This window comes from Odontesthes bonariensis, chromosome 17 (assembly GCF_027942865.1).
Source record: "Odontesthes bonariensis isolate fOdoBon6 chromosome 17, fOdoBon6.hap1, whole genome shotgun sequence".
Lineage (NCBI taxonomy): Eukaryota > Metazoa > Chordata > Actinopteri > Atheriniformes > Atherinopsidae > Odontesthes > Odontesthes bonariensis.
In genome coordinates, this window is record NC_134522.1 from 9,753,000 (window position 1) to 9,763,348 (window position 10,349).

At 40.3% G+C, this 10,349-nt stretch overlaps 1 protein-coding gene across 2 annotated transcripts in view; it reads left to right on the plus strand.

Annotated features, from left to right (window-relative positions):
- The window catches only part of trappc12 (trafficking protein particle complex subunit 12), a 38,568-nt gene that overhangs the window by 17,259 nt on the left and 10,960 nt on the right, over positions 1-10,349 (plus strand). For both annotated transcript variants that reach the window (XM_075487995.1, XM_075487994.1), the window contains exons 4-8: positions 2,709-2,822; positions 4,473-4,611; positions 7,456-7,568; positions 9,062-9,134; positions 10,077-10,150. In XM_075487995.1, coding sequence (XP_075344110.1) covers positions 2,709-2,822; positions 4,473-4,611; positions 7,456-7,568; positions 9,062-9,134; positions 10,077-10,150 — 513 coding nt within the window. The remainder of the gene's footprint in view (positions 1-2,708; positions 2,823-4,472; positions 4,612-7,455; positions 7,569-9,061; positions 9,135-10,076; positions 10,151-10,349) is intronic.

Below are 10,349 nucleotides of genomic sequence, written 5' to 3' on the forward strand. Positions count from 1 at the left end.
ATATCTGCATGTTTGTATGTGTGACTACTTTGTCCTTATCAGTGTGCATTTACGCACCTGCTTCATTTCATATGCAGTGACTTCTCTTTCGCAGCTTTAGATGCAGAGGTGGACATTGTTAGGAACTTTAGAGGTGTCGATACTGGTCCTGCCTATTGATGCAGACACTTAATCGGAGAAAGTTGAGATGATGTGGAAAAGAGGAAAAATGAAATAATTCATCATTTTTATCATTTTGTCGTTAATTCTTCCACTGTTTTTTCAGAATAAGTGAGTTTTATTGTATCCTGGATTTTTGTATCCTCGGCCCGAGGAGTTTGGATTGGTCAGCTTTTTGTCAGTCCTGCATCTGCCACAGAGGTCTGATTATTTTCGGCCCTTTTTCGAAATACATCATGTATAGATTACTCTCAGGATAGACGGACCATTTCACCCAGTATTACAAAATGTGTTTCAGAACAGGATTACTAACCATGCCTTTAATTCTGCTTCACTACGAGAAGCCAAGCCAAAAGAGTATTACAGATTATTCTCGAATGTCTCAAAACATCTCAGTATTCTGAGGTCTTCCAGAAAACAATATCTGTCTCTTTTTTTTTCTTTAAAAGAAAAAAACACTGTGTAAATTTAGATTTTAGGCACTTATGAATCATTGTGACTGTGCGTCATCACTCCCAGGTATACTGTGGCAGCGTGGGTATTTTCAGCATTAAGAAATAAATCATATCAGCATGTTTACGTGCGTGTTACGTCATCTCATCAGTGATGACGAAGCCTTCCCAGCATTAATACACCTCCTTGCTGTGGCTTTTAAACTGTTCTGCTCATAAGCAGAATGGTTCCTCTCCTCTTTAACTTGCAGTTCACAACATCCACGGTTTCCAAAAAGAATTTAAAAAAAATCTTCATTTCATCTCTGTCCATCTGAAATGAGCTCAGGCTCACAGAAGGCTGTGGTTTTCTGGATCTTTATTGTGTGTTTTATCTTTGCATGGAAGAGTTTTAACTTCATATGTGAATACAGTGATGAACAGTGATTCGTAAAAGTGTTGCTGAGCCCAATTGGTTATTTCTGCTACAGAATAAAAGACCTTGTAGATCATGACCATTCAGTTTTGGTTTTCAACCTCGTCTCTTTCATTGAGTTTAGACTTATTGCTGGATTCTGGATTTTGTACCATCGATGATAAAATCCTCAAATTATTTGTGATTTTAAGTTGAGCAACACTTATCCCACCCTCTCTGTCCTTCTGACTCATGTTACTGATATAATTACCATTTACTTTGTTTATTAATCCAGTTTTACTGTTGACATTGGTCAGGGTTGAAATGTTTTCTAAAAACTGAATGAATTTAAAGATTTTTTCTGAGTGCTTTTGGGGGCAGCCTTAGATCTGATTAGCTTTAGGCAAAGTTTAAACATTTACATTTGTAGGTACATGTTAGGTCTGTCTTGTTTGTCCAAATGTTCCAGACCAAGCAGAAGAGTGGATCATGAGTTAAGACTGATGGGAAACAGTTGCTGTCAAAGTCAAGATTGAACCTTGAAGCTCAGGTTACAGCTGGATGTTGCAACACTTTTGTAACTTAAAGTGATAGTTCGGAGTAGATTCGCCCTAGGGTCATTTGAACCGTGACATCCAGCCAAGTAGCCCACCCGAAGTTTTTTCGATCTTGGCTGAACATCAGCTGAGTTACTGAGTTATCCCGAATAGCTTAGTACAAGCTCTAATGGAACCTGGCAGTATCTCCAAAATTACCACACTAAAATCACATGCCATGAAACCAAACTTCTACAGTAGTACAAATATGGTCTGTACTCACAAAACGATGCATTTTGAAGTTTGTACATAGTCCAGGAGTTTATTATTATCAACACAAGCCTAATAGCTTCTCTGCTGCTAAAGCCGTGTCGACGTCACTTCCTTGATCTGGGAGCTTCAATGTAAGATGAGGGTTGATCTACTACTGTAGACAACAAAGCAAAGCTGCTCAATTTCTCCATTGATAAAATAAATTCACAACTCTACAACATAAAAATTCATAAAAAATCATGTAGAATATAGCATATACTTTGTTGTCTACAGTAGTAGATCAACCCTCATCTTACATTGAAGCTCCCAGATCAAGGAAGTGACGTCGACGCAGCTTTAGCAGCAGAGAAGCTATTAGGTTTGTGTTGATAATGATAAACTCCTGGACTATTTTCAAACTTCCAAATGCATCGTTTTGTGAGTACAGACCATATTTGTACTACTGTAGAAGTTTGGTGTCATGGCATGTGATTTTAGTGTGGTAATTTTGGAGATACTGCCAGGGTCCATTAGCGCTTGTACTAAGCTATTCGGGATAACTCAGTAACTCAGCTGATGTTCAGCCAAGATCGAAAAAACTTCGGGTGGGCTACTTGGCTGGATGTCACGGTTCAAATGACCCTAGGGTGAATCTACTCCGAACTATCACTTTAAGGACTTTGGTGAATGCTCTGTTCTAACTGATGGAAATGATGGCTAATGTCATAAAAACTAGAGCCAGTAATAAACCACAATTTTTGTACGTCTGTTGTATGAAAACACTTAAAAAATGCTTCTAATGGAAAATGGCAAGTAGGTCAGGATGCATTTTACTGCTCATTACAAAGTGTTTGTGGTAATTCAATCAATCAGTGTGGCAGGACTCAGACTTGTTTTGTCTCGTCTCCCTTGCAGAGCAGTAAGAACTGGCGGGCTGCAGTGGATCTGACGGGCCGGCTGTTGACCGCTCACGGTCAGGGATACGGTAAGGCCGGTCAGCCAACCTCCCACACCACCGACTCACTGCAGGTAGGACGCCAGTCACTTCTCTCCTTCCATCTATTCCCTCGTCTTTCAACTAGTCGATCTTTGTGTTTCTGTGGGAGTGAATGTGGTTGAAGCCAAGACATGTCTGGTATTACACAGTCATGCAATGTGTCCTCTGTAGAAAATGAAATACCTTGGACTTTCAGTTGAAAATGAACCCAAGAATGTTAAATCCTCTCGCATTTCATTTGATACCCCATATTGTAGTTACGAGGTTCATTCTTTTGTCTTTTTTTTTTTGCTTAGATTTTTATCTCATGCAGATTGTTTATTTGCTTTTTATATATTTATTTATCCATTCTATTTTTAACATGTTGAATTTCATGTTAGAGGTACAGAAGTCAAATTTGACTTGTGCTTTTTCATAGTTAATGTGTTTGTAATACTGTCTCGGATATAATTCAGTGTAGATTTGTGTTTTGGTGCAATATTGTCCCGTCTTGCATTTTTAGTATTTTTGAGAACATTTTATGCCAGTATTTCTGAGGTTCTACCCAAAATGGATGCCAGTATGATGTCATTTCGAGGGTCACTCCCTCCTGTGGTTTTCTCTGTGAATTGTCTCACTTTATGTTAATTGTCCAGGTTGTTGCCTCATGCCATATGTTCGGTTTCTTTTACATTGTTAAACACATTTCGAAGCCCAGATTTAACACTTCTTGTATTTGAACATGTTCTGTTAAGTTGTTTTTCACTTGAAGCAATTAATTGTAAAGCTTTGAGATAAATGACCTCGGTAGATAAGTTGGGCTCTCAGTGTACACAAAGCACAGTGCATGGCAGAGCATTCCACCGATTATTTCGGGTCTGACAATCAGTTAATTGTTTTCTTTTTGTTTAGATGTAAATGAGCAGTCAACAAAAGAAGAGTGTCTTTTGTGTTTAAACAAAACTACAATGACGTTTTTTCCCACATATGATATTCCTGAAACAGTATGCAATTAGCTAGTGCAATAATAACAATAATGATAATCCTGTCATATCATCTTTGTCATCACTGCTGCCATAACAGTCCTCATGAGGGACTGGACATGAACAGAAAATGTTCAGTTTTTTTAAAGTCTTCATTAGAAAGCATCAGTTTCCACTAATCCTTTTCTTGATGATGTTTCTGAGCAGTACAGACTCTCAGCTCAGGGAAAATATTGAATAAGCAAACTGGTTTAGCCATACAGGCGACGTCTTTTTCAGAGAAGGCTTTGCTTAGTTCAGCAACACGATATCAAACTAAATTCTGCACATTATACCACAGCATGCTTCTGTCTAAGCTGGCCTGCCTTTTGTCCAGACGTGCCACCCACTGAAGATGTGGGCGCATTGTGTAATTTGCCATTAATGTTTTGGGTTTTGCTAACAAAAAACCTTTATCATATGCACCAGTATAAATGTTGCACGGTCATTTTACGATGTTATAAATTAGTTAACAGACAGTAGCTTGGATTTGAGCCTGACGCTATCATTTGATAACAAATATTTTTTTTTAATTACTACATGAGCCTCAGGAGACAAACAGGTGTACACATGTGCAGCACTTGTAGTCAATACAGCTGTGAGCAGATGTTTTATCTCTTTTGATTATTGTTTGGACATTGTACAAACAGAGGGAGGTGTGTGTTTGTGTGTGTGTTCCAGCTCTGGTTTGTGAGGCTGGCTCTTCTCACCAAGTTAAACCTCTTCCAAAATGCTGAACTGGAGTCTGAACCCTTTGGCAACCTGGATCAACCAGATCTCTACTATGAGTACTACCCCACTGTTTACCCTGGGAGGAGAGGTATGTGTTCACAAACACACAAGCATATTCAGCATTTTTCATATTTCATTTGTCCAAAAACTGCTCTGTAAACTCCCTCGTTGAGACCATGGAAGGCTGAATAATAGCGATGTTAAAAAAAAAAAAAAAAAACTGCTTTAAAACTCCTGAGTGTTCAATATGTTATTAACCTTTCTGAAAAGATTTAGCATTTTACCCACAACTTTTTGGATGCACAAGCGTACCATCACTGTCCTATTTAATATTCAAAGGAAAGTTTCTGCCAGAAGCTTGGTATCAGACTGCATCGTGGAGAAGCTCCAACAACCCTACTTGTCTCCAGTAGTTCTTTGGTTTTGTTTTTCTTCTTTTTACACTGCATGAATTGCTCTCTAATGTATTCCCATTACTTTGGATCTGCCTCGCCCCTCAGGCTACCACAGTGAAGGCAGTAGCACAGACACAGCTGCACACACACACTCATACATTTAAAAAAAAAAAAAACAACATTGAAGCTACACTGCACAGGCTTCTGAAGAAAGCACCGATTGACTTTCCATTGCTCAATATTAAACGCTTTATGCCCTGCTAGATACTCAGAGACAAACTGGCAAAAGTTGTGTAGCCTGGCATCAGAATTCGAACGTTTCTGTAGCCTAACGCTTGCATCGACTATCTATCACCCTCTGTGAACGCCTTAAGAGGCGGCTGCACCGTGTATCGGTCTTCCAAGAATGGGGATCGACTAAGCACTTGGGGGGGTTGTCTATTATTAATGTAAAACAGATAAATGGAATAATAAAGATACACTATTCTTGTCAACAATCACATGACCATTTACATTTGTTTCTTAGCTAAATGCACTGTGTGTATTTTATGTATAACAAACATTCATCTTATTTTCCTCTTTATTTTATTTTAGGGAAACATGTATTTCTACAATGTGACATTGGTTAGATACCTTCAGCTAGATATATTTCAGAAAAGACCAGACAATTAAAGTATTTCTGATACTTCATTTCACAGAAGAAAAAAGACATTTGATATCTGTTGACTGACTTAATTTGTTACTTTACTTTAACCAAGTCAGTCACTCATTTGTCAGTGAAATACAGTCCAGGAGGTGTCTGTTACTACAACTCTAAAATAGTAGCATGTCAACAGTCTTTGATCTCTCCGGGTTGCATTTAAGTTGTGGTTGGAAAAAGCCTTCCATATCTCTGTTTTTGACTTTGAAATCATAATCTTTAGTTCAATCTTCTTAAACTGGAACTGAGAATTTAATCACTGGCCGGCTTACGACACATTTTATTCAGTCAAGGGGTCGGCATCACGATGTGCTTGCATCCTTAACGTTTAAATTAGGTTCTCGTTTGTATTGATTAAGATGTGTAATCTTTGGGCGTTTAAACTGACTCTTTACTGTAAACATATATGTAAACTAACACTGAAATAACACTTCAGTCGACTATTTGTGGTCGCACAGAATTTGATGGTACATCACGCGGCTTTGCGTGTTGGGAACACCATCTTGTGAGGTCTTCCTGGACTTACCTGTGCCTGTTACCAAGGTTACTGTTTACCCTTTGTTTGGCTAAAACATTGGTAAAAATGTTCAAATGTTATTAATGAGACAAAGAAAAAAGGGAAAATTGGACATTACTGGGAGAAACTGAGTCATGCTGTTAAGAAACAAGATAAACACCATTGAACCATATGCTGGACTGGTTTACTGATCCTGCTGCACTGCCTCTGCTCTCATTACTGCACATTTAAACTATTTTTGTTCTGAATAGACACATTTTGCCAAAGTTTTGATGTTAAAAATTTTTGTCATAGGCATCAGATTTTCGAATGATGAACCTTGTTTTAGGAAAAAAATGCTATTTTACTTGTGCTCTGCAGGTATGTTTAGCATTTGGGTATGTGAAATATAAATTAACAAGGCAAGATTTTACAGGTTGGCCCTACTGACAGCAAACAGTACCGTATTTTTGGTGGAGCAGTTTCTACTTCTGCAGAAAAAGCCATTGCAAAATTTGTGCAAATCCATTTTAATAAAGAAAAACCTCCACGAGGAACCTTTAAATGTATTTTCAGGAAGTGTGTCCAGTGTTGTGATTCTTATTCTTCTGCTCGAACACTTAATTCCAAAAAATAACTATTATAATATTCATGATAATGAAATCATGTAGCACAGCACAGTATGGGAGTCGATATGTCCAGTCAGGGTAGAAAACACCAGCAGATAGAGAATATAGAATATACACAGAAGCAGCCACCAAAGATGGACTAGCAAGCTGAGTTTCAGATCGGATGATAATATCAAAGAGACCCTGATCAAAGCCTGGGGACTCACCTGAACATAGGCTTTTGCTTATGTGTGTGTGTGTGTGTGTGTGTGTGTGTGTGTGTGTGTGTGTGTGTGTGTGTGTGTGTGTGTGTGTGTGTGTGTGTGTGTGTGTGTGTGTGTGTGTGAGAAAGAGTGAATGATGGCAGGCAGAAACAGAGGGATGAAGCAGAGTTGAGTGATGGAGCTGTGCAGCACACTGAGAGAGCGAGATGAGAGGGTTTAATAAGCAGCCATACGTAGCTCAATGCCATCTGTAGGTTCCTGCCTCCAGGGCTGTGTACAGTCTGTGTGTGGGTGGATGGGTTTAAATTCTCATCTCTGCTCTCTGTGTCTTTCTGTCTCTTTGCCTTCCTTCTCTTTTTTTCCACACTTTCCTGCTATGTTCTCATCCCACCCCGTCGTTGCCTGTTCCTCATGCGTCCTCTCCCTCCATCTCCCGTTTTCTTCCTTTGCTCCCTCATCTACATTTTCCTCTATCCATCCTTCCCTGTTTTTTTTTGTTTTTTTTCCAGGCTCGATGGTGCCCTTCTCCATGCGGATGCTGCATGCTGAGCTTCCACAGTACCTGGCCAAGCCTCAGGAGGCTCTGGACCGCCTGCACATTCTCAAAACCGTCTGCAATGCTGTTAGTACACACACAAATATCAGAGCACAACCTCCACACGACTGTAGTGTTCACACAATAAATGACACACGTTAGTTCTTTGAAATCCTTAAAGTGCCACTTGCATTATAGCAACCATGGTGACTTAAAACATGTCGAAACATTTGGAAAGAACAACGTTTTTAAAAGATTATTTTATATGTGCAATGCAGTAATATTTGATTATGTTATAGTATCAGTTTGGGAAACTTTAGATAAACACAGCTCTGTAACACAATGAAGATCTAGAATGTGTTTAACTATAAGAAATATGGAACCACACAGGAGTTTTGTTGCTTTAAGAGATTGAGGATGTAAATACACAGGCACCATAGGGGCATCAAATAACCAGGAAAAGACCAGGATCAAGAGACATATAAGTCATCAGGGAGACGTTATTTTGTGGTGTGAGATGAACCAGTGAAGCACATCGGTGTTGGTGACATTATGCTGCTTTTACAGTGTTGTAAAGTTTGCCATCACATAAATAAAGGTGGTCGTTTACTGCTGGAGCTTTGAACAGGACACAAAACAGAACCTAATATCCAAGGATCAGCTGATGGGCTGGTAATTACATTACGCTCTGTACAATGAAGCTACCAGAAACATTGGACCAAGAGTGGGATGGCAAATCAAGAAAGAAAGAAAAGTTTAGCTAGCACACAATTTCCATCTCTGGTAATCTGCCGGTCCTAAACACTGATGTGCTATCAGCCTGGTGCTGATGGAGATATGCAGTAGAACCAGCTGCATGGCTTGAACTAGTACATGTTATCACTCTCAAAGGATTCTGCTGACTTCTGCATCCAGTCTGGAAATCTCCTGGTACAAAATCCTCTTGTCCAACATGAGTCCCCCACACGGTTGCATTTTTTTTTTTTGTTGCAGAAATGTCAGCAAATTCTTGTCTCTTCACCTGCACAAGGTGCATCCAGTCAAAACACTTCCTAGCTCCGGGAAAATGTTAGCAGTCGTCAGCTAAATTCATTGATGCCGATGTGCTCAGTTGTCCAGTGGAGCTCACCCTCCATTGGCTGTCACCAGACCACTCCTGATGGACAATATTTCCCCTGATCGCGGGTTTTTCCTGGCTCTTTGTCAGGTTTATAATTGTTGGGCTGTTGTCTCCTACGTGCATGTTCATTTACATTTTCATCTCTTAAGTATCGAAACTCCTGTGTGCATCCATATTTCTTATTGTTGAACTTGTTCTCCCTTATGCTATGTAACTGCAGAGCTGTGCTATTTTAACGTTATTGTAAGTCACATAGGGACACTTTTTAAAATCCAATTGCTTCCTATATGTTTCTACACTTTCAGTCCCTGATATTGTCAACCTGCGAGTTGCTTTTTAAATCCAATCTTTGCAAACAGCTAAATAATGTTGGATTTTTAGAGTTGTCGAAAATGCAGATTCTCATACAATGCTGCCAACCTTGCCCACTGAAATCTAAATCCTCTCCCTGCCTGGACAGATTCTGGAGAACTTGGAGAAAGGCTTGGCTGAGGACGGCAGCATGATCACCCTAACACAGGAGAACAGGGAAGGTAAGCACGCACATAGACATTTGGCTACAGACCTGGCTGCAGTCCCAGACTGCATCACACTGTGGGAGGAGAGTGAGGTCAGGGGCCTCGATGGTTAACACACACACCTGGTGCAGGACTGCAGCATACGTCAGCCACACATACACACTCAGCCTCAACCGCACACCAATGCGGTGCTCTAAAAGTGTTTAGCACCTCGCCGCTCCGGTACTCTCGCTGAATATCAAATGCTTTCTCTAGTTCTTCACGCCAAGCAGATCAATACAGATCAATCCTACCAATCCACTCACATCTGCACTGCTGGGTTGGGGAAATGGGTGGGCACCTTTGTCTGAGGTTTTTTGGTGGTCACACCTCGGCACAACCTGACTTCATACGCTCCTCGTTTCTCCCCTCTTCTGTCCAGTCTCGTATCTGTTGGTCTTACAGCTTCCGATAACTTTTCCAATATATCTTTTATTCAGTTTTGGAAATTAAAAGGTCATGTCATGTATTGTGAGCTAAATATACATTTGCTTTACAAAAATGCCAGCGTATGAGGCTGCTTCAGTTCAGCCAATTTCTCAGCCCTTACAAAGCAGCAGAAAAGCTATGTCCTCTGTTTTGTCCTCCTTTTACCCACACAGTTGAGTCAATAACGCGGGGCCTTGCCTTCACACATCAGAACCCTACTGAGTGATTAGCTCTTCTCCTTGGCTCACACACAAACGCATACCAATGCAGCAATGAACAGTAACGGGCTGTTCCACAGGAGAAGAAGGGGAAAGTGGAGGGTGCTGCAGTGTCTTCTACACCATCTCACCTTAAAATAAACCAGGTGTATAGATGCGATGTGTAGACTTGGAGGAAATACAGGGAAATCCAAATAAGCAGGTAGAATGAAAATATGAAATCATTGAGCTCATTTTTCCTTTTTCCTTCTACTTCTCTTTCTGTTTATAGCGTCTCTAAAGCTGTGGAGGTCTCGTCTCAGTCGGGTCATGTACTCCATGGCCAACTGCCTGCTGCTGATGAAGGTAGGTGTGTGTGTGTGTGTGTGTGTGTGTGTGTGTGTGTTTATCAGCCCACGCCTGTGTTTCGCTGTTCATTGGAGTGAGTGTGTCTCTGTGTGTGTGTGTGTGTCTCAGAGATCTCTGATGCCAGGTTGGTGGAGGATTCACAGTGAAATCCCCACAGACTGACCACTAATTGGATTCTTGGTCAGTGAGAGTAAAG